Source organism: Poecilia reticulata, chromosome 9 (genome assembly GCF_904066995.2).
Source record: "Poecilia reticulata chromosome 9, P_reticulata-male-v2, whole genome shotgun sequence".
NCBI lineage: Eukaryota > Metazoa > Chordata > Actinopteri > Cyprinodontiformes > Poeciliidae > Poecilia > Poecilia reticulata.
Genome location: NC_088838.1, coordinates 19,912,015 through 19,937,708, shown reverse-complemented (window position 1 = coordinate 19,937,708; position 25,694 = coordinate 19,912,015). Strand labels below are relative to the sequence as shown.

At 37.2% G+C, this 25,694-nt stretch overlaps 1 protein-coding gene across 3 annotated transcripts in view; it reads right to left on the bottom strand.

Moving 5' to 3' along the window:
* LOC103470231 (netrin receptor UNC5C-like) overlaps positions 1-25,694 on the bottom strand; it is a 193,137-nt gene that overhangs the window by 66,349 nt on the left and 101,094 nt on the right. For all 3 annotated transcript variants that reach the window (XM_008418510.3, XM_008418508.3, XM_008418509.3), the window contains exons 3-4: positions 20,164-20,307; positions 4,881-4,984 (exon numbers count right to left, since the gene is read on the bottom strand). In XM_008418510.3, coding sequence (XP_008416732.1) covers positions 4,881-4,984; positions 20,164-20,307 — 248 coding nt within the window. The remainder of the gene's footprint in view (positions 1-4,880; positions 4,985-20,163; positions 20,308-25,694) is intronic.

Genomic DNA, 25,694 nt, shown 5'->3' with positions numbered 1-25,694 from the left:
AAATACTTCTGTCCAAGCCTACTTGACACTGTTTAACAAGAGCATTTGTTAGAAAAATGGCACCAATGGTCATCATGAAGGTTTGTTTGTCCATGAGTGGGACAAACAAACCTGGGGCATCACTAATGCACAGATGTGCCAGTTTACCCCCTGGGAAGATGAGTGAGTGTGTGGGGGTGTGTGTATGCATGCGTGTGCATGTGTGTGTGCAGCGTACTTGAAGATGGAATATCTTTCTTTTGCCATCATTTAGCTATAAAACAGCAGTAGTGGCCATGACTCCAGTATGAGAACATTTTCTGAATCTTACAATTGAATGACTGGTTTTATTGAAAATCCACAGTGTCACACAAAAACATGCTGCACACCACAATGAAGGAATTAATTGTTTTGTGGTTTAAATATGTTATGCCACAGTACATTTAAGGAGTGGTCAAAAGCCATTACCTCAGTTACTGCATTGATTTAGACGGTGGATTAAGTGGTTAAGAATGTGACAGGAACTTGACCAGGCTCCAGAAACGTATCAAGTTACTGTCTGACTTTTGTGTATACATTAGTGTGTGCGTGCTTGTGCGTTAGTGACACGTTGAGCGCCTGTCACCACACATTGATGTGTTTATTTCGCTGCAGCTGGGGTAATCACTCAAAAACAGAGACAGACGCAGACAGACACACACACACACACACACGCACACACACACGCAGGAGCATGCAGAAATCTATAACTCCACCTGTCGTGTGCAGTCCACTGACTCTCCTTACCCTCTGGGGTCACAAGGACTCTTTTAAGTTATAAGATTTATGTATTATCGCTGTCAGTTTGCTGCCTTCGAGTCCTAATGGGCCTCACAACATTTGTGCGGTATGTATACACTTGAACTGACTGTGGCTCGGTTCCAAATTTCAAACAGCTGCTCACCTTTAGCATAGCTACTTCAGGGTGTTATCTGCCGTTGGACTTGAGATCTCTGCGATGAAAAAAAAAAAAAAAAAAAAAAAATAGAAACACTAAACCAAACTGTGAGGATAGTTTATGGAAAGTAAACGTTCAGCTGCAACTGTTGACAGTCCACTGAATTTACAGACTCTATCATCAAGAAGATTTAGCTGCATCTGAATATTCTCAATTGTCTCTCACAGTAGGATCATAATACAAGGAATAAAAAAAAAAAACATGTAGTAAAGACATTCAGTTCACAGAAAAGGTGTTGTTCGAGGAGAGTGAAAATGAGGCAGCAGCATGTAGGTGTGTAGACATTTTCTTTGCTGCCTGGAATTAGTTTGACCCCGACCTCTGAAGGCTAGCACTGGAGCACTTAAAATGATCTTTTAAACTTGTCCTTTTTTGTCCTTCATATATACTAAATGCACACATATTGCATGTGTCAATAGCAGAAAAGAGTTGGCATTTGTCTGCTGTTGCACGTTTTATGAGTATGAATGTAAATTTTAAGCATGTTTGTTTGGGGAGTAAAGACTTTGCCTCAGCATGTTGACAGTCAGGTACCAGCTGGGCAGTAAGACATGAATATCACATATCAAGTCATCAGGGCCCATCACATTGACAACTTTACAGCAGTCATCAACTGGTCCACAAGGCGACTGTGGTCACTAATATTAGAACGTTTTTAAGAGAGGTCACAGGACACCAAGAACGAGAGCTGTCAATTTAAAAAAAAAAATTGAGAGAAAGAGGATTCAAGTTGTAAACATTATGCTGTGTCCATAAAGCAGAGATTCTCCACTGCATGTGCTCATCCCGCCCACGTGCAGAGATGTTAGGTCAGTCACATGTTTTTTTCTTTTTCTCCAGTTTCAAGTCAAGTTCCAAGACACATAAGTCTGAACTCATGTCCAAAGTCAAAACCTGCATATTCCAAGTCAAAGCTCAAGCTCTAAACTTTGAATTTCAATTTAATTGAATCTTAGTCAAATCAGTTTAATATTTATGTAAGCAATAGTAAAAATCAATAATTCATTCCCATTACATACAGTATGAGTGCTTTTCAAAAGGTGAATATATTTGGCATACGTGCAATTGACCTCAAGTGTTAAAAAAGTGCTGCATTTCACAGCAAACATTGTTATTCAGAAGAACTTTGGTCATATTTTTTATACTTACTTAAATCTATTTTTGAAGCAATGTCCGTCATAAAATATGTATTTCTTAGACAACTATTATTTTAGCATGACATTGTTTATAGCTGCATATTTTTGTTTCAGATAAATGAAAAATACCTCAAATAAACAGAGTATTTCTATGAATACAAGTGCACAGCTATATTAGATCATTGGGAGCTCTCAATGTTTCTCTTCCATAACTTGATATAAAGGTTATCTTGGGTAAAGATGTTTAAATGGCAAATGGCCCAGAGGACTAGAGCGGTTTACTACATTCAGTCATTCACCCATTGACACAGATTCATATTGTAGCCACAGCTGCCCTGGGACAGACTGACAGAAACAAAGATGCTGTGCAATTGGCACCAATGGGTCTTCTGACCACCACCAGCAGCCAGCAGTCAAGGGGGTTCAAGTACACAAGTGGTGAATTTTCAGCTAAAAAATTCAACTCCATTTGTCGTCATTTGCGTTAGAGTCTGAATCACAAGTCTTTCCCGAGTTCATAAAGTAAAGTCTAAACTAGTCACTGTATTTGTGACTTAAATTAGACTTAATTAGACACTTTGCCTTTTTGGTGACATCAACAATGATTGAAATTATTCATAAAAAGATTCCAAAGTTTTTGGTGCATATATCTATATCAATTGAATATCTTAAAACAACGTTATCATCACCTTTATTGCAACAGCAATAAAAAACACAAAAAATATGAAGAACTTTTTGTCCCTATTGTCTATCCCTGGTTTGTATACACAGTTGTTCTTCACAGAAGTAGGAAAAAAATATATATCCATAAAAAAATTTTATCTGGAGAAACTGTAGCCAGGGCCTAAGGGAGCAAATAAAACTGAGAACAACAGAGCTGATGGCAACGATGTGAAAAGAACAGAGAAAAACAGAAAATCAAGGGCAATAAAAAAAAATAGTCGGGGTTACAACGAAGGGTCTTCAGATGATTTTAAATCCAAATCCCTCTAAAGAGCTTCAGCAGACAGACAAGACGGACCAATCCATTTTCCTGAAATCCCATTATGACAGGAGTAAGACAACTGGAAAAGGTAGCAAATTGAACACAATGGAAAAGTAGCTTTATTTATCTGCTTGGTTGCGCGTGTGTGTGTCCATACGATTTTTGCTGCACAAATGTGTTCAAAGAGTCGTCAAATATAAACTGCAGTCAAAAATGCTGATAAGACAGGAGTGATAATGAGTCATTAGTGCGGAGGCCTGTCTCCGAAGGAACTGAGCATGAGTTGAGAGGGTGAAAGTAGGTGTAAGACAACAAAAAGTGACAAAACCTGACTAATAATCAGGGTTTTTATCTTTGAATGTTATAGTGACAAAATCCAACGAATGCACTTGCTTAAGTTCCCCAATAAAAACTAGATGCAATATTGAAAAAGAGAAAAAAAAAAAAAATCAGATTTCCCTTTTCCCAGATTCTTCCTTTTCTTCTATCCCACCTCCATCTTAGATTTTCTCCTACATGCTTTCTCAATTTGTATGCTGATATGTCTTCTCTCTTTTCTCTTAGGGGAGTTATGTACTTAAGTGCAATAGCAAACGACTATCAAACCCTGAGGATGGAAACCTGATTCTGAGACTCCCCATCCGCCAGTGAAGTCGTCTCTAAGTGCACACTTCTCAAAGTGCAGCCTGGGGTCACTGCACTTCCCCTGTGACCAACTACATAGATGAAATAATGACTTTTCATACTTACAGGTACAAACCATCTGAAAGTGAGAAATTAAACAACAATCTGAACAGCAAATAGTTTGGATGTAGATCCAGCACTCTGAGAATTAAAGTGACCTAAGTGGCCTTAAAATAAATGCCTACTACAGGGTCAACTTTATAAGTTAATGAAATATCAATGTGACATTGCACTTGAATGTAATTGTGTTCATTGTGTTCTTGTTCTACCCATAAACATAATTAAATGTTTGCTGTAAAAGCCAAAGAGGCAGTTATTGTGTTACAAAGTTTAGGTCACACGAGTGAGCAAATATGTTTGCTTACTTAAAGTAGTAATTTCTAATATGTTTCATGCTGCATAACACTTTAAAGTACCTTGATTATGATTCACCCCTACTGACCTTTTCCTATTTTGTTCCCCTTAAATGGGTTTAAGGTGTCCTCAAATTGGATCTCTGGGGACCCTTAGGGTCTCAGTTCAAACATGCAGCAGAGCATCTATGCATCCATCTGTCAAAACAGAATTAAGGATGTTTCTTCCTGTGACAATTCGACACATTTATTGTTGAATAATGTAAAAGTATGAGTGTTACACATTGTGTTGTATTCCTACAATTATTTTGGGCAAATCTATCCAAAGAGGCAACAAGTTAGATCATGTATAGCTAAATGTACTGTTGTGGATTACTGCAACAGTACCATAACAGATTTGTCTCTTTACTTCTATTAAAATAAACAGTATGTTATATAATGGTATGTGAAATAGAACATGCAACATTTCTATGCCACTCCTGACAAAACACTCTGATTAATCGATTCCTCCCCCAAAAAACCCTCAAACACAAAATACTGCATTTGAGTACTGTATTTGATACAACTCTTATTTCTGTGGTACTTCCAGATAGAAGTAATAAGATTACTTCTATCTATATATATCAGCTTCCATTTTTTATTTTTTTTATTCTGTCACTCTCTTCTATCAATGACTTCCTTCTGCTGATCTCACGGCTTAGTTTCCTTTCAGCTCAGGAGGAGGCCAACGGCAACATTGCACATACCTCAGCAGCCGGGATGCCCTCCGGAGGACGACACTGTAGCAGCACCTCCTGCTCCAATGACACTTCTTTTCCAAGGGGTTCTTGTTCAAATGATTTTTTCAGGTCTGAGGAGAGAAGGAAGCATTTTATAATAATCAAGGAATAGCAGTGAGAAAAGTGTTTTTTTAATTATGCTAAAAGTAGGTAAAACTTGTGTAGTGGAAAAGAAGCTTAAACTATATGTTATAGTATGGTGGCGCAAGAGAATTAAATGTTGCATTGCAAAGAGACACCCCACATGTATTTTTTCCATCAAATAACCTCAAGAAATATAAATAAGAATTTATAAAATAAAATCAAGCACAACTAAATTATGAAGATAAGATATCCATGAATAAAAATATATTAATAAAATTAAATATAATAAAATTAAATAGTAATTCAGCACTTAGGAAGACCAGTTTAGAAGTTGTGCCATGTCAGTACAATCTAGAGTCTTACCCTCACTCTTGAGTCGGCAGAGTGAGGGTAAGACAAACTAATTATAGTTATGTTTTAAGTCGGTCATGCATGCAGTGGCTTCTCACACCTTCCTGGTTTACAACAAGGGAAAACACTTGGCATCAATGCTGCTGATCTTGAAAGACAACCTGTTGTAGGAATCCACATAAAACCACAAACGCTTTCCCATCAGCCACTTTTGCTGTGTGTCTTTCTCTTTATAACTACGTACTAAATGTGTGCTCAGTCTCTGTCTTTGTAGGTTCTATCAGAGTTCAGGGATCTCCAGCAAGCCAAAGACAATAAATGATTCACATTAATGGTTCGCATGCTGTGATAAATGACAGCATTACAAAGCAGCACAGAATGTGTAGCTTTTTCTCCTGCTGAATGATTTGAGAGCTCAGATGTTTTTTTCATTCACTTTGAGACGGAAAAAGGCTCACAATGGTAGAATTAAACTATTAAGAACGTGTGCATCTTTCAATCCACTTTTTCATTTTACTGTTTTCTTAAAATTTTACCACAATATTTTAATACTTACTGACATTTTTTCTTTGTTGATGGCGACTTCTACCACCGTCATAGTTTTATTTTTTTTCTAGATTAAATAATTTTATATTTACAGAGTGTGAAAGATTAATTCCTTGCTATCCGGCTCAGGCTTTTAGTCTGCTGCCTCATGATACGTTGTAATGACATATGTCTGCTCGGAAAGTTGAGTTTACCACATGTGAAAATAATTAGCGTGTCACAGAAGAAGCTAATAAAGTACACTGTAACGTGAGATAAGTGACAGTGTAGCAAGGCTTAGCAGCCAGCTGTATTTATGGGACCAGTCTGATGATGTGATGGATATCTATAGGATCAGATGATGAGGGTAAAGTAGGAATAGCTGAAAGCAGAGAACTATCGCAGAGTTTGCTTGAAATATGAGGTTTCATTGTGCCAATTCTCCCCAATGACTTGGACTGAAACTCAAGGTGAAACTGGTTCATGACTGATATGTGACTAAGAAAAGCATGTGTATATTATTACCCTGGTGCAAATGGTTACTTTTCATCTAAGGTGTTAATTTTCAGTTTGTTTAATGTTTTAGTCATGTGGTTAAAGAAAGGTACTTCATCTTTTGAGGCATCAAAAGTAATTAAGCTGATCCTGGCTAAGTTAAAGGTTCTTACAAAATTAGCCTGCTCATTACACATTACTGCCCAAAGTTAATGCAACTTAGAGTCACTTAACACTTACAAGTGTTAAGTGTATTCTTTTTCTTTGAAAGTGTGATTTTCCAGTTGTTTCTGGCCATGGGTCTTGAAAACAGATTTGAAACTTTATACATTAAGTTTGAGAATCCCTGGTGTGCAATAAGCTAAAGAAAAATGGAGGCAAGAGATAAATTCTATGTTTTACACTTGTTTTTACGTTTAAAAAAGACACACTTAAAGGTCTGAAAAATAACTGTGCTGTCCTTTGCCCTTACATTTCAAAAGTGTTCAGAAAACTTTCATGACATGCAGTGTGTGCTGCATGTCTACCCTTGTGTCCTTTTGCTCTGCCTGTTCCCAAGTGTGCTCTTAATCACCTTAAGTGTCAGCAGTAGTTCACCATTTGCAGGTACATCCAGACTAGACAGAGCATTTTTTTAAAATATTGAACTGGTTGACTCTGAGTTGCTGTCAGGGAATTTCATGCGGACGGTCACAGTGGCAAAAAGACGTAGAGGGTGTAATCGGAAAGGAAAGAAGGAAAGCCGCAACCAAAATGGTTAAAGGGAGAAATAAAGAAGATGCAGCTTTAAAAATGCCTCTTTCTGGAAACTATATATTTTTTATCATGCATGCTGAACATATAACATAAGTTATATAAAAAAAATTAAGCAGTTTTGCCAGCTGAGTTTCTTTAAAGATTGCACATATATCGGTACAACTTTAACTAGTTAAATTGTCAAGCTGTCCAAAGCAAAGATGAAGCAATATATGTGGTATATAACTGTACAGGTCACAATCCTTCCAGTCTTCCGCGTCTTTTAGTGAGGAAGCAGAGTCTGCGGACCTTGGGTTGGGTTCTCCAATCTCTGGTGCTGAGGCCATCAATCTGGTTAAAAAGCTCCTCGGTGGCAAGGTGAATGAGTTCAGTAAGACTCTGGAAGTTGTGGGTTTGTGTTGGTTACACACCTTTGCAATATTGCGTGGACATTAGAGGTGGTTCCCTTGCAATGACAGACTGGGATGTTATGATTACACGGGGATGCTGCTGCCCACGTGAGCTGTTGTCATTATAAAACCTCTGGCATAATGATTTTCTACTTCATCTTTCTTTCATGGCCACTTTTGTTTATACAATCAATTGCACTCGTAATCTTTGTAGATCACGTGCAAGACACTCGCTTATTGTGAGTACAATTTCCTTTTTTCTCACAATTTAGCAATCCCTATTTTGAATGTACGTAGATCAAGCCCTATAAGTACAGCAAGAAACATTGCTTAAAATCATCAGTTCTCAGAGCGGATATAAAGCTGTGGTCAGTGCAAAACATGTCACTGCAGATGGATTCTTTATACCATAAAAAAAACAACAACCCAAAAACAATTATTTACAAAATGACCAAGACTGTAAAAATACAAAAATGCAAACCACCAAAACAATCAGCAACCGTTTTACGGTAATATATCCCACAACTCAGTTGAGGATAGTTACTCAGTTATCATGTGTTGTTGCAAGATACTTTACCAGATAGACAAACCAATTTATATCCAGAAAATATAATCAAATCACATAGACAGATTAACTCCACATATTACTTACATTCCTATTTGATCCCAGTTATTTATTGCAGTCAAATCCTATCTGAATGTGAGATGTTTGCCATAATTCTGCACCGTCAGAAGCCAGACGCAGTAAATCCAAAGGTAAACAATAGCTGAAAATTGTAATTATGAAACTTCTGAACTATTGAAAGAAATCTGTCACTATTGGTTCTGATTTGGCATCCAAACAGACATTTCTGCAGAAGTTGCAGTCAGTGCCACACAAAAGGCCATTGCTGTTAATTGTAATTTCCTTGCTCAACAACTTTAAAATTGATCCACATAAGGTGGCGTCTATTATTACATCCATAAACAGAGCTTGGCTGTCTGACATGTATATTCTTCTGTGCATATGGTTTGCTTTGGGGTCGCAAACTGTTCACACAAAAGTTCAATTGCAGTCACATTTATGTTATTAGTAGCCACAGAAACAGTGATATTAGGTGTGATAAGTACACGTGTAAGACCAGGTAAAAATGTTGGTACCAAATGGTAGATATCAAGGAGCTAATCAGCAGGCAGGTATGCAATGGTTTGTTAGCAAATACAAAATGGTGATAAGGTAGGATGAACTGACAATCTTTGGGTACAAAATTGCAAAGGACCAGTAAACTAATCCATTTGCATTAAAGGCAAGCAAAATCTATCAAACAGGAAACATAAGCAATATTTAGCAGGATTTGAATTGTGTGAAGCAAAAAGCTTCTGTGTTTGAAATATGACTAGAGAAGTTTGCAAGATTTGTGAAAAGTGAAAAAACAATGTTCCATATATAAATCCATATGAGCAATAAGCCTAAACTGGTTTCATTAGAATTCCAGTGACATGCTGCTCAAAAAGCATTAAGGACTCCCAAAATGTGCCTGTATAACTGCTGAACTGCAAGGCAAGCTTTCATTTTGTGCAATATAAATCTACTCATTACTCATTCTGTGTGTACAGCTATATTGGTTAAGTGAGTTGCGTGAGGACACAGAGTATGTCTCGGGCTGAATGATAACTTCATAATACAATCAATCCCTCTGGGGGATGACAGACTGAACAGAGCATGATGGTTCATTATGGGAGTAATCACCAAAAGCTTTAGCTCTAAATCCACCACATGGCTACCCACACGTACATGTACCAACACTGAAAAACAAAGAGGGAATGCTAGAGACAGCAGGGTAAGTGAGAAAACTGCACAGAGGAGATGAAAACAAGCAGGCAGGTACAGTAACACATGAAACAAGAAATTAGAAAAAAAAACTCTAGACACAAGGAGAAAGAAAAGTGACTCCTGGACGAGACACACTTTTCCAGTGCCAAAGAATTCTAGGAACAATTTCCTGGTCTTAATTAGGATGGGACATGGAGAAATGAGAAGTTGGCTGTGAGTTGATTTCAATAAAGATTGAGAATGAAATTAAAGGAGATTAAAGTAAAACTGCTTGGGGATGAACAGACACACATTTGTGAAACAGGATGCTGAAGAAGAGTAACTCTGCCAGCTGACATGAGAAGGATGTATTTTCCTTGTACATTTCCACTTTAAAGACAATAAGGTGACACGATTTGCAGTTGAACGGGCACCACAAATTCATGACAGTAGAAGGTGTTTGTTTTGTGAAAGTGTCCTCAAGGGAAATATTTTCACAGGGCAGAAGTGACAGATGTGCTCATTCACTGACCCCACTTTTCTCCCTAAATATCACCGTCCAGCATTCGATATCAGCAAAGCCAACATATACTTCTCTAACTAGCATTTTAGATATACAACAGCTGGGAGCAGGTGAAGTGTTCTTTTGTGCAACTTGGTGTTCACTATATAGCAGCATCAGCAAAATAAATAAATAAATAGTCTCCCCTTGCATAAAAGCACCTTCCAAATTCCTTTCCCTCTGTGTCCCTCTCCACCTCCTTCTTCCTTCACCTAAAACTTCCATCACTCAACTAAAACTGTTATTATGTTTGTGGTTAGCTTGTTGCCTTGGGCAACTCTACATAAGCACATTTCAGAGCAATTATCCTAAATGGGTGTCTCTGCCATGCATGCTGCCCATTCCAAATCATAACAGCTTCCCCCTGATGCAGCTGCTCAAGCAATAAAAAGCAATGTGAGATTCTTGGGAATAGAAAGTATAAAGGAAAAAATTGAGAGAACAGTCTAATCAACAAAAAAACAAAAAAAAAATCACAGACCAAGATTTAAAAAAATAGGAAATGCAAAGTGAGCTTTGTTTCTGGTTTATAATTACAAAAAAGTTGGACTAGCTGTAGAACACGATTCTAAGCATTGTGTTCCTTTTGCTATTTTCTCTCTGTTATTTTCTTTTAAAACACTTTGGACTGTCAATCAAGCTCATGCACGTGCTGCTCATATCCTCCACAGCACAGAGTGTGTACAAGCTCCAGATCACCAGTTCGCTGTAGCTGTGCTAGTAGTGGAGAAACAAAGTAACTTATGTGTGTAGCTTGAAAAATTTTAATGTAATAAAATTGACAAAATGGCATTCAGATTACAAAATCAACTGCAGAACCTAACATAACACCACATGGCAGCAATTTGAAATACAACAAAACAAACAAGATGAACCTATGGGCTGTATCTAAATGATTATAGTACACAAAGAAAATCATTCAAGCACGGAAAGATGGAAACAAATCATAATTCACTGTTATCACTGTACAAAAGACGTACATCTTGTATGTGGTTCCATTACTTTACAGTTTTGTTCACAAGTCTCTGTGATGGAGGTCTGGGTGGTGGTTTATTTGATCATTAATTTCATAAATGGCAGTTTATTAAATAAATGGAATTTAATTTCACCCAGCCACAAACAACAGTGTCAGTTTTCATTTAGTTTTATTATATTCCAGTTGCTTCCGAAACAAAGAGGGAATCAAATAAAGGTTTCTATGTCCCATATTTTTTCTACCCTGTAATAATTGTCAAGACAATCACACATGCAATTTCACATCAATAACAAGAGCTTGTTTTCTTTCTCTTTGAAAAAAAATCCAAAACGCTCTCTTAAACTCTGTGTCCTAAAGTCTTTAGAGGTGCTTGTTTTTGCAGCATTCATTTACGTTGTCAACTTAAGAGTTCCTTCCAAAATGCTTGTAGTGCTCCAAAAATATCAAAATGGAAGACTTGAAAGTACACTGTGACTTTGAACGTCACATTTTCAATGTGGCTATAAAGAGGGTCATTTTCACTAACTTTCAAGATTGTCTTTCTACTTCACCAATTCTTTTGCTGAACTCCCCACCCTGTCATTTCAACACTCCACAACCTGTCATCAGCTGAAGACATCAGACAAGGTCTTTCAATCTAATGTCAGGTTTTGAAAAAAGTAAACAATTTAATGTGTTGCCATGGAGTCAGTACTCAGCAGTGCTGGCTCACTCAGTTAGGCTCAAAGATTGACCAGAAAGCTTTTCCGCTGCTTCCATGTGGTTCAGCAGAAACAAAAACACAAGCATTGTATTTTTGAAAGCAGCAATGTGTGTTCAAACTTGGCAGACCAAGATATGATCCTCATTCAGTTCAAAATAAAGATTCATATTTTTATGCAGATCAAAGAAATACAAGCTTATAAAGCGCATTTTTTTAACTCAAACTCGTACAATTCTGAAAGATTTGGTTTCCTTGCTGCATGTCATTGTAACATTCTTTATGGTATAAAGCAAATAAATTCAACCATGGAAACGTTCTACTTTTTGATCATGAGATATCTGTTGTGGTCGAGATCAGACAACTAAACCGTTATGATCACACCCTAACATCCTGTGTTTTTTGAGCAGAATGTAACTGGGCTCCTTTTGTTTTTACTGGAGATGTGCTACCTCAATTCTGGACATATGTTGGGTTTTCTAACTCATCATTAAAGACAACCCTCTCTGTTCTGTTATCACAATTAATCTAATAAGTAAGCGTCGATTTCTAACCATTTAACATTTGAGACTGTAGTCTTGAGCTTAACAATGATTCACATCTTCAGAGATGAACAAAACACCTTTATATTTTGGCTTAGCTAGGAAGTGTATCAGTTGTATCAGTGTGACCGTTCTAACAACCAGTTGTCTGAAATCTACAACCAATGATCAGACTGAGAAGAAGTAGTAATTTGGACGAGATTTTAATTTTCTAGAACAGTCTCCTTGCCTTCTGTTCAAGCATTTCAGATTGTTATGTTATGACTGACTGATAATCTGCACAACAAACACCCAAAGATCCTGTAAAGTTTAAAATGCTGGCATGCAAAGAGGATGAAGCGTCTCTTGTTTGAATATAAGTTTTGTCTATGCTTAAACATGACAAAAATGTTTTGCTGTAAATCAAAGTGACCATCAACGGTGTCTGCTTCAACACATTTGAATCAAATGTGTTATTAGCAGGTCTTGGTGAGACCTGACTGCACGCTGATGAGGTAATTGAGCCATTTAATTTATTTATGTTGGATCTGGTACATACCTAATAGTTGCAGGACAATGATCCCTGAGGACTGGACTTTAATGCCCATGCCCTAAACAACTGCCTTAACTTGAACATTAACAACTACCTTATGAAAGTACAGCATCTCTACAACTAAGTAGTGTATGTACATCTATAGAACAGTCAATGCAAAGGCTGTGGAAAGGTTGCGGATGCAGCCTTGAGTTGAAACATAGCGTCACACTATGGACCCAGATTGCACATAGTATTTGATTTTCTGGAATCTATAAGAATGAGTCCCTTCAGTGAGAGCAACTTGTCTTAACAAAAAAATTATAATTCATCATTTTGATCTGGGATGGATGCTGGTTCAGTTTTTAGCTCCTTTGCTTTACAGCCAGAAGGTTGTAATTGGGTTTTATGAGTTTAAAACCCAGCTGCGTAAGCTCCTTTTCATGCAATTATGTTGCAATTATGTTACATACAGGGTGCAGTCAAACTTTACACTTTTGTTAAACTTTAAGCAAGGTTTGTTTTTCCTGTTGGTCTGGACATTTTTGTGTAGGCGTGAATACATTGAAGCAAACAATGGTGGGGACCAAACAAACAGACAGAGACCCGGGTTTTGGTCTGCTTCCAAACAAAGAGTGGTTTGCTTCTGGTGTGAATACAGACCTGTCTCGACCTGAACCAACAACAAAAAATATTCTTTTTGGATTTCACAAGCCACCATTGCTGAGCAATGTGGTAAAAATGAGCCTTTCAGTGTTGCTAACGCTATTATTGCATGTACTGAAATCACACCTGATGTGCCGTCTTCTGCTTTGCAATGCTGCTGTCAGAAAAGTTGTAGGACAGGGGTGGCAGAGCATATCATCTCATTCAGATTGCAGCACACACTTACTAATGTTGTTCCAAAATTAGAAATATCCCATTTTGAAATCTGCACTGAATGAGCTGCTCGTGCATTTACAATAACAGAAATCCAGCAAACAGGACTTCAAAAGTGAATGTTATGGGTCTGTGCTCAGTCCTATCCTTGCCATTTCTGTCCAATGACAGCAATGACTGTCACATAGATCTGTTTACAAATGACAGTCCAGTTGCAAAAAAAGCATGATATGAAAACAAACCACACCAAACAAAAAAAGCAATGTGTTTTGGTCCAGATCAGTCAAGCGGACTGTCCTGGTGAGAATGTGCCTCGATTGGATTTTCTATACCTCTGCCCCAGTTTCCTCATCACCATGGCTTGTGAAGAAGATGAATAAAGTCTATATGGTCTGTGCACGCTTGTGTTTTTTTAATGTGAAAATGTGTGAAAAATCAAAGTCAATGTAAACAATTAAATGACTCGAAAGAGTCAGTTGTGCTCTACAGCAAAGCTGTCGTCAGTCACTTAAAAGAATTACACTGAGTGCTTGGTTAACAGCACGGCTAGGTTAGAGTAAATCACAGCACATTTACTCTAAGTTAAGTATGTCCTTCCGTTCTACCTTAATAATTTGTGGTAATCACTTTTATTTAAATATTCTAGTATTATGCATCTTTCATTCCTTATGTTTTATAGCTCAATCCCCTGTGATTTTTCTTTACTATTGAGTTACACATTTCATAGAAATTTTTTGTGTGACATCTCAATGACACTTTCTGCCTCTCTGTTACCGAGACCTTTGTTTTTTTTTCCTATTCTTTTTATTTCCCACACTTGGACTTTAAAGAGCAAGTGAGCGAGTTCTGTGTGAGTAAATCAACAGTGTGGCTTACCACTCTAATGCTTAAGAGTACCCTGAAGCAGTCAGTCCTTGACATCTGGGAAAAAGCTCAGAGGCTCACAGCAGTGGTGAAACATCATAACCACACTCCCAGACACATACATTGGAAGAGTTTGTGGATTTTAACTATAAAAATGTTTATACTGTGTTTGTGACCATCGCGAAATCACCCTCAACACCAAAAACCAAAAACTCATTTATGACATCATTTTGAGTATAAAAAAACAAGAATGGGGGTTTCTGTTAAATGTGTTTGCATAAATGTCAGAGTGAATACAAATGAGTTTGAAAAAAATAAAAACAAAAATGAGACATGGACATCAGTTTTGCTTGAATAAACATTGCTGAGACTGCAACTGAGGGGGTGCAGTTTCATGCTTTAAAAGGTCAAATGCCACTGAGACAGTGATTGCGGTTGCTATGCAAATTTCATACCACAAAGGTTGGCTAGCCCAGCACAGTTGTTGCTGGGTTACAAGTGATTGTGTAAGGCCATAAGACTCTGCAGGTTAAAGCCTACATCGAAGTGCAGATGAGGGGAAAAAAAAATATTCCATTAATGTCCAAAACCAAGGAAGAAAAATCATTGTTGCGACATGTTTTCCTAGGACTAGTTCAGCCACAATTGAGGGAAAAAATAAATTCATCCACTTTGGATATTTGCAACATAAACAAAATCAGAAGAAGCCCACTGACAGAGATTTTCCAGTTGCCACAAGTAGCTGCCTCTATTGCTGTGCCCCTGAGTGTCTGGACTCTTGATTGTTATGCACAAACGTCTCAGTGGAAGGTGGCAGAACAAATTGCCATCACTGAAGAGAGTGTATGTGTGTCTATGGGTGCGTGTACGTGTAAATGTGTGTGTGCACGTCGCTGTGTGTCTGCCTGTGAGTATGTGTGGGGACTTGGCATATTACAAATCCATTGAAGGAGAAAGACTTGACCTGATAGCTGCCGGGGCGAAGAGTGTGACTGACAATTCATGCACATTAGTGTGTATTTAAAGTCTGTGTTTCACTCGTTCATGTGCACTTGCCTGCAATGTTGCATGACTGAGAGAGTACTTGAAAGTGTCAGTGTTTGGCTCATTTTCTTTATAAAATTGAACTGAGTTGTATCTACCTCTCACACCACACATTTCCAGTGCCAAAAGTCCAACAAAGCAGAAGATTTAACATACTGTATCTGACTGAGTCTGTCACTTTTACAGCCACATTAATGGCTCTGTGATTGGCAATCACTAATTTTCAATCTGCTTAGCACTGTAAAGAGTTAATGACACTGTTATTCAGAAGGCCAAAATATATTGATGAATAAGAGATAGAGGCAAGAAAGTGTCTGAGTGAAACTATGAAGAGATGAGGTGACGAGGGTTAAAAGGTGAGGGGGAAAAAAAAATCAAAGAAACTATGACATGAAAATGAAACAGTAAATGCAAGAAAGAAATGCTGAATTGCTGCTGCACAGTGAAGTAAAAGACACTTAGCTCAGCAAGCTCCAGCTGCCAGGAAGCATTTTAATCACAACAGCAGATCCAAATAGGAGCCGAAAGCAGGGTAGGTCGGGAGGTTGGGTCGATTTGAAGTAAAAGGTTATCGCAAGAGAGAGCTGAGAGTAATCAGATCAGGTTAAGGCAAAAATTACTGCCAAAATAGAAAAAAAAGAAAGAAACTGAAGGACAGTGGGGCATACAAAGTTAACAGGCTATGTGGCAAAAGAAAGGTAAGGATGAAAGAAAATTCCTCTCTTTTTTCCATCACAATAAGCTTTATCTAGCACTTATCTAAACAGCTACTTTATGCAGGACGTGAGTCCAATTGCTTGATGTCACATATTGTCAATTATACAACAATATAATAATGCACTTAATGTAATTAGGCATCTTGTAAGGTAGAGATGACTAGCTATAGTTTTGGTTTGGGAACCGATTTGGGAAAAAGGATGATTCAAATGACTTGGACATGGCTGCTGCTATAAGACAGACTGATTTGAATATTTGAGAAAGTGCTGATTTCACCTAAATAGTTCAAACTTGGGTTTTCTAAATTTGAATTAGTACATTCTTCAGAATATCATCTTCCAAAAGAAATCTCCTTTTGAACAGTCTAAAATACTGACTGTGTTTGGGAAATACCACAGGAAAAATAAAAAATAAATAAAAATCCAGTTTACAGATTTAGATGCACAACGTAGTGATTACCCTAAAGCCAGGATTTCTACACATTTCATTAAGCTTAACACTTTTTTCAACCTTTCGAATAGCATTAGTTTTCAAACAACTTTTTTGAACGAAGGCTCTAATGCCTTTGTTCAATACTTTCTCATAAAATACAGTAAATTGCATGAGAGGCTCCTAACAATGGGTTTTAGAAAATTATTCAAAACCCCATTTTAAAGCCACACTCATTACATATCTACTTTCCCATGATGAAGTAGCCAGTAGTGGACGACATCAAGAGAACATTTTGATTTTAAAAGCCTAAACGTACAATAATCAAGTTTCGGGAGCACAAACTGACATTTAATGAATAAATGGACAAAGCTATAAATGAACAAACTTTTACATTTAGGGTTTAACTATGTATAATTCAAGACCTAGTATGAGAAATCAACACATTTAGATTTTTTCCATCTTATTTTAAGATACTCAATATGAAGATTTTTTAAAAATCCAGATTTTAAAGTAACCTAAAGAAAGTTAACACAGTATTTATAGTGCTATTAAACATTAGTAGTCAGACTCAAGCAGAGGAATAAAAAAAACTTTGCAGAAATCTTAAGTGTAACAAAACAACGGTTTGTGTCAGGGGCTGCTTAAAAATTACTCCCCTTTATTTCGATAATGTAAACAAAGATATTGATGTTGTATAAGAAGGTTTCTCATGATATTAATAACTATGCATTCCAGAACACACAGACATCTTCATCTGTTGCCTACGTTAGTGTAAGTTACAGGAGTCCATTGAAAAATGCTCTCTTGCTTGTGTCTTTTTGCCGCTGGTGACTATTTTCAAGTGTTTGCTTCTGTTAAGTCTCAGAAGTCAGTATGCAAACACTCCCCTGCATCTGTCTCACAGCATGCGTCAGCCCCAACGTAAGCCAAAAACAGCACATTACCTCGCTTTCATTGCACCCCAAGGAGGGCCTATTCCAGTCGAGAATGTTATTAGCGAAGCTTGGAAGGATATTTCTGACTATGTCACTAACTCACTGCTGACAGACAGGAAAACATCCTCACAAAGTAAAACATTGCAAAAATGCTGCAGTTTATTCGGAATTCACTTTAAAATATGCAACTGTTTTTGTTGTGCATCACTGTGATAGTGTACTTTTTTTCAAAAGCGCATGAATGTCAGCTTTTTCAGCAAACATACATCATGTTGATACTAGATTTTTACTTGTACTGTATGGAATCCTAATCGTTTCTCCCAATCTGACATTAAATAAGATAACTTTTCCAGCTTTTTACTTTCTAGAGAAGTAGGATTAAAGTAACTTTTAAGATTGTGGTAAAGCCCAGATGAGGATATCATGGCTTTGCAAACTTCTTATTAAATAGAGGCACACCTGAAGACGTACTTTAAGACAACATCTTAAACAGACTATGGTACTTCCTTGCAGAGCTTCTGAGGGAAATTTGCAAATCCCCCTCATTCCCAAACAAAGGCAAAAGATCTTGCGACGATGTTGGCTGAGATTGGTCCCATTATCCACATTGAAACAAGTTTTTACCTGCATGGGCTAAAAGGCAAGTAAGCAAGACAGCAACATTAAACAAAATAGATTGGTGCTAACAAATGCACTCAAGGACAAGGACTCCTTAATTTTTGGAGACATGTCCTGTGAGCTGACAAATCTTAAGTCAACGTTTTGTCAACTCAAAGTTTGGCCATAATGATCACTGTTACATTTTGAAGAAAAAGGATGAAAGCCTGTGAGCCTCATTCCAGCTTTTTTTTTTGGTACAAGCATAAAAATGAACAACAGCTAATATAAAACTGCAAACCAAGTGAGTTAAAAAAAAAAAGTAAACCAAGCCCTGAGAAGTAAATGTGTCTGAATATTTTTGGGGGAAATAAAATAAAAGAAGTAGAAACACAGGAGTCATCATGATGGATTTCCATCTAGACAGGATTATAATCAACATGGGAACAGAGGTTTTCAAGGGTGCATGTCTGTTAGAGTTATACTGTCTGGTAGAGTGCTACATATGGGAATGTGCACAGTTTATTCTGTCTTGTCTGCAGAATGGACTCTGTCAGAGTCCCAAACTGTCCTTTCAAAAGTGCACCCATGTGTATCCAGGCTGTCAGTGTAAGCCAGGGAAAATAGAAAGGAGAGGCTGATTTTGATATAGGTATTTCTTTACTGCAAGACCTCGCTACAACCTGAACACAGAGACAAATCCCAGTTGTCTTATATGGTCGAATCAAAGAGAGCATTGATGTCTAGAAAACTGCTGTTGTGGGTTCAATTCTGAGGGAGAGAAACTTTGAAAGACCAAACTATTGTTTAGTGTAGTTGCTTTTAAAAAAATTATACACAAGGCTTTCTGAAATTTTCAATCGCATATCTCAGTTATCTTTGTTGCTGTCGATTGAATATTTACAAAAGGGTTCTTCTTTGATTTTCCCTTGAGTTTTACTGAGGCAAAGCTCAAGGGAGCTCAAGGGAGCTTTGCCTCAGTTAACACTTATACACACAGTTAACACTTATACACAGAGTTAACTGTGTATAAGAAAGAAGATCACTCCATGCAAAAATAATAAAATGTAGTTCTATTTATTCTTAGCTGTTGTTTGGATAACTCCATAGTTTTTTTTTTGTTTTTTTTTTTTAATAAAGAACACAAACCTAACGTGTATCTTTATCTTAATAGTGAGGTTTAAACATACTGGAGATGCTTAAAGCTTGCTAAAATGCCAAAACACATACAGGAATAAAACAACATAAAAAGCCTCCGTGGGCCTGCTGTAATATGCATTAAAAAGACTTGATGGTATCAAAATATAATTACCACCCACAAAGCAGTCATTGTACATGATGGTATACACAAGAGATTTACATTAGGATGTATGTCTTCTTTCAGTCAAGTTCACAGCTGCTGTGTGGGATAATCGTGTGCAGCATGAAGGCAAATCAAAGCTGTACTCTGCATGATAAAACAGGGTGGAAAATCATACAACTTGTTTATTTAGAAAATGATTTTTGCTATATTGCAAAAAATAGGATTCAGTTCAGTGTAAAGGTTCTGAACATGTTTCAGTGAAAGCTTTTGTTGCAGTGAATTTTGGTAGGGTCATAACAGCTCCGCAATAGCTGTAAATATAGTGCAATATTATACAAAACTATAAACCTAAACCTGTAAAGTGATGTTTTTTTACTGAATTTATTTTAAGCATAGTTTATCTTTGTTTGAATATGTGTAATTATACAAGTACAACTGAGTAAAAGTGCTAATGTGTCACACATACATATCCTTCCACATGTGTTCATATATAAGTCATAATAATTCAAACACACCAGCATTTAGTTTTGTGCAGAAGGTGCTACTTGCATCACATCATCATTTTTCTTAGTCAGCTTGCTGCATCTGTGAGTCTACGATATCTAACACAGAGATCCTTTCCTGAGATTGGACCTGGCAGAGTGGAAATGACGACTATTTTCATTTCATAGATCTTTCCTTTCACAAGGAAAAATTAGTGTGTAAAAGACTGTGTGCATATCAAATTAAAGATGCTTTTCTTGCCACTTGGCTAGACACCGAAGTGATTCTCAAATGCTTGTTGAACTGTACTCACATGCAATTCGGACATGTGCCTTGCGGCTTTTGGTGGTTCCAGCGGAGCTCCAGGCCACACACTGACACCAATAATCTTCAGGACCAAAAAGCTCCTCCACTTGCTGCCGCGTTATTTCTATACTGGCTTCTCTTACAACTAGACCTGCAATAAAACAAAAAAAAAAGAAGAAGAAAAGCTGTTACATCATTCACGTTTACAGTTACAGTTTCATACTGTCACCATGTTGTGACAGTATGAGACAGACGGTCTGTGAAAACATCAAGCTCCGCCACCTCCTCTCAGTGCTACTGCTGTTGTCAGAAGAAATGCTCCCAGTCAAAAAACACCAACCAGGGCCAAGGAGGAGTATCGCAGCGCTGTTAATTATACTCATGCACATGCTGCTAAATGTGCCAATACCAGAGAAACAATCCTCCTCCTAGCTCTGATTGATTGTTTCTGACAGAGAAGTGTATTTCTCCAGACAGCAAGAAGAGCACAGAGAGGAGGTAGAGAAGTGTTATTCTTTTTTTCCCAGATTACCTGTCTTTTACTAAACTGTCAAGACATAGTGACAGTTCTTACAAATATGTAAAAAAAAAAAAGTTTTTTTGTTTGTTTTGCTTTGTAAAACTTACATACTGAAGCTTTAAACAATTTTGTAAGACAAAATGGTCTTTAGAAACAAAGCTGGAGGAGGCATATCCAAAAGTGTGCAATGGCAGTGAATGGTGGTTATGCAAAGTACTGAATCTTGACGTTTGGCCCAGATTTTATGTGGAGCTGTCAGAGTGATGGGAACTGAATACAAGTCAGCACAACATTTTCATTTTTATTTGTAAGAAATATTGAAAACCATATCTTCCGATGTATAGTTATCCACAACTTTGCACTGGTTATATCACATTAATTTGAAACAAAATACATAGATATTTGTGGTTGTAACGAGTCCAGTAAGTATGTATACTTTTATAACATCCAATAGGTATACTGTCTTTTTTTAATATATGCTTATAATTACAAATCAAGCTCTTTTTATTCAGTGCATAATTGTAATTTTTCACCTGTACTTAGAAATTATTAATTTTCACTTCCACCATTTATCTCACTGCATCATCCAAATTTTTCTCTCTCGCTTTTTTCTTTTGCTACCTGAAAACAACTCCAATGTGAAGAATAAATGCGAGAGAATAAATGGCAGGACAAAAGGGATCATTGATAGAAAGGTACAAATTTGTGTGACAAAGGAAGGGTTTTAAAAAAGGAGCAATGAAATGATGTAAGAAATTTAAAGAAATGCAAATACACAGAAAACAAATATTGCAAAGAAGATAGGAGAAATCAAGAGGGCACTGATTAAGAAAAAGAAAGATTACGTCTTAAGAGTGAAAAGGAAGGAGGATTTTAAGAGGGAAAAACGGTTTGCTGGTAGAGGTAATAGAGAGCAACAAGACATCGGCACAGCAAGAGGACGAGTGAGGATGACAGACGAGGAGGTGGAAGAGGGCAGTAAAATGTGAAAAGGAAAGGAACGGAGAGAAGAGATAAAAATGGATTTAAGTTAAAAGTATGTGGGGAATGGGGAGTAGATAGGAAAGACTAAGAGAACATCTTGGCAGTTTATTTCAGGTTCAGAAGTGTTACAAAGACCTGAGAAACTATCTCTGTGGGGCTTCACAAACCTGACTCGGGTCTACTTATGGAGACTCAGTGAGTTCCTGCCAACTGAGAGGCAGCTATAGCAAGCAAGTTGGTGTAAAGGCAAAGGGACAGAGGAAGGAGAAGTTTAATTCCTTTAACAAGATTGTGGTAACTTGGCACCATGAATAACTTGCATGAAAACTAAAACATGAAGGCTTGGCAAAACAAGCCTTCAGTGAATCATGAAGGACGACGGAAAGATCTGGCTTTTGATTTCAAAATAATGAGAAGATAGGCTGTACAGAGGGAAGAAGGGAACAAAAAAGCAAGCCTTTTGAGCAAAGTAGTTAGTAAACAGAGTAAAAGGCTTGCGAAAGATACAACTGAGGAAAAGTGCCAGTGAGAGAAAAGACACGGCGAGGGCAGAGAGCAAAGACGGGATAAAACTAGAGCGAACATCAGTGTTCCATCTAACAAGAAAACGAGGGAGACTGATATGACTTCACAGGATAAGATGAAAAAGCAGAGGAGCACATCAAGAGAGGCAGAGGTTGAAAAAGTGGCCAGTAAAACGAGATAATTAGAACCAGCATGGAAACTGGGGCTACATCTGAGACAGCTAGCAGATTGGCAGTTGCAATGAGCAAAAACTACAGTGTAAAGAGGAGACGGGCACAAGGGAGGGAGAGAGGAGGCTAGGCTAGGTAGAATGATGCTGCCAAAAGTAATGAGGAAAGTAAGGCAATTAAAGTCAATGATTCAAATGAACCAGCTTGCCAGTTATGCCAAATGGACTCAAGCAAAAGTAAAGTTAGCATATGGGACACTACCAAATACAGCTATGGAACGTAATGAAACAGCAGGAGGTAGGGAATGTGATTCCACTTAAAGACAGAAGCATTGGAGCATTTGTGTGGCTGTATATGTGCCTCATTAAGCTCCAGACTACAATCATGCACGAAATTCAATTTCGTTAGATCACAAGAGCAGTTCAAATTCACAATCTAACAGCTGCACTGCTTAGTAGCATTAACTACAGCGTCTTTCAAAGTCAATGAGTGATTTGTGACATGCACTCAGAACAAACATTGCTATGATTATGATACTTTTTTTCCCCAATAATGCTAGAGCTCTACTGTAATGTTTTAAAAGGCACAAAAAAGGTTAAACAAAATTCATCCGATTAAAAAAAATTATTTTGCGGTTTTGCAGTGAATGATATACGCAGTTTTTTCGTTCACTACTACTGTGTTTAATGAGGAGGACAGAAAAGTAAATCAAGGTTAAGACAATCAGTGGTTTTCTTCTTAATCAGAGCAAAGCTAGAAAAAGAAAGAAGCAGAAAGAAGTACAAGAATTTACAGCTCAAAGACGTAGATGATCAATTAACATCCATCATGAATTCCCCATCTATCATAAGCCTGGAACCTCTTTCTGCTTATCTCAGCAAATAAAATGTGTTTTACTAATAAAAACTGATTAACTTGGTATTATAGGGTTTAGAATATAGGTTTCCATCTAATTTCCAGAAAAATCAAGCACTTAATATAAGTACTTCCATTCAGTAGAGAATAACCCATGTTCAGAAATAATGATTAATTAAATTAGTTCTAGCACTAATGTGCTGTTGTCTGTGCCAGTTGACAACTTTGTCTCATGTCAAATAGAATGAAATGGTATGGAATAACATGGAAGCTATTTAAAGATTAAAAAAAAAAGTAAAATTGCACTCAATTTTGATGATGAAATAGTATTTTATGACATCTGACTTATATATTGCTTTTTCAACCCTTGAAAGATTCTCAAAAACACTACTAGGTTTAAGCAATGCCAAGGATACAATATATATCTTAGATTTAAACAGTAGCAAAAAATTGATAAAAAATAGTACAATTATATTTGAAGAATTTGAGTTACAATTCTGCCTATCTTTAATTGCCCCCCATTAACAAAGTCCAGGTATCTCCTCCGATAATTAATTTGGTTAAAAGGCCTTTTTCACACATATTTTGGGAGTTAAATTCGTAAAAGTTGAGAAACCTCTGTTGGGGTTAGATGTAACTGAGTATTTGAACATTCTCTGAACAGCTCTGACTCTGATGTTGACTGATTTTCACAGTCCCAGTGTGTGTGTGTGTGCGCGCGCGTGTGTGTGTGTTTGCTTGTATAAATGTTAATGTCTTTGAGCGTGCGTGTTTGAGCCCCTCAGTGACTCCAAAAAAAGCAACAAACCAGGACATGAAACAGGGTATGCAGGGAACTGCGACCAAACTCTTACAATTCCCACACTCACCCAGCATCAGGCAAACAAAATACTATAAATTAGCATAGAGACATGGAAAACAAAGCTTACCTCCACACAGACCAAACACAAACATTTGCTAACACAGACAATGATCCCAAATCAGATATACGTATATGCACACAAACCGCTGTCATCCATATCATGAGTCAGTGAAGACTAACTCCTAAATGTCCCAATTCTTGTAAACTAAAATAAAAACTAAAATCTCGAGTCAAAATATAGAAAAAAAAGCAAGAGACTCGGTTGACCCGGTTACAGAGGGGTTTTAGAGAGAAATGCCAGCGAGGGCAGAAAGAGAGCTAAACAAAGAGAGGCACATAGAAACACCAAGAAGAAAAAAAAAAAGGAAAGACAAAGACGAGAAGAAATCAATACAGAGAAGACGACAGCGAAGGAGGGAAAGAGGTCACAAATCAGCAAAGCCAATACCATGTGCACCTTTAATATATGTGTGTGTACGTGCAGCTTTGATGTGGAGTCACAGGTCATTGGTAGCAGACTAATAACCATTCGCACTTTGGCTAATGGAGACAAAGTAAGTAACCTGGCACACAATATGTCTAAGCGCAATTCAAGGCTAATGGAGATGTACTGAGGTTATATGATGCTTATATAAACACTGAAAAATGTCATTATCCTTTAACAGTCAGTGTAATTAAATAAGTACATGTATAATTTCCCATCATACACAAAAATTGTTATTCTGTACATGTATAATTGTTTTTTTTTATTTTATAAAAAGGTAAAATAAATAACTGGCCTAGCATTTAATTGAAAATGGGCAGGATTAACAACTTTATCCACCTGTATTTATTCTGCTTACATTAAAGTAGTTCGACTGGGAGTATGTAACAGATGTATTTCTGTGTCTTTTGAGGTTTTTCACCTAAATGACTAAATCACCACAGTGACCATCCATCCATGAATAAAAATGGATCAACTAAAATTGAGGCTCTTCATTGAGTGAAATCCAGTTGAAAACTTCACCCCTTTCAAGAGGGGAATTCCACAAGAAACAAAAAAAAAACCTAACAAAGCTTGACATTTAAAACAACTGAAGTTGGGTAAAGCCCTGTACTTAACATTTGTTTGAACTTCTACTTTTGTAATCATCTCCTTGCTTGACTTTTAATTAGCTTTATTTATTTGCCCTCTTGATTCAAACACAAATCAAGTGAAATCATATCTGACGTATTTGTTTTTTGCAACTGAAGTGTGATAAAAGTCCCAGGTCAAAATCTGCACATCTGGTTTGTACACATTTTATGATTTTATTCAAGATCAACATTTTCCCCGAGCTACTCAAATATGAGGAAAGAGGGAGAAGGCACACAGAAAGAGCAGCGCTGGATATAATCTTTCTCCACAGTAAAGCTCCTTGATATCTAACCCCGTCAACAGCTCCTTTCTTTAGCATCTCATCGTCACACTTTTGCTTTTTTCTCAATCTCAGGATTGATCTATTCTGCCCTCTCTGATTTGAATAAGTCAAAAATAAGAATAGGGAAAAGTGGAAAGGGAGACATCAGGGAAAAAAGAAAGGGAAGGAAAGTTAGGGAGTGGCAGAATGGAGCAGAGCGGTACGGGGGTCACGCTTTAGTTG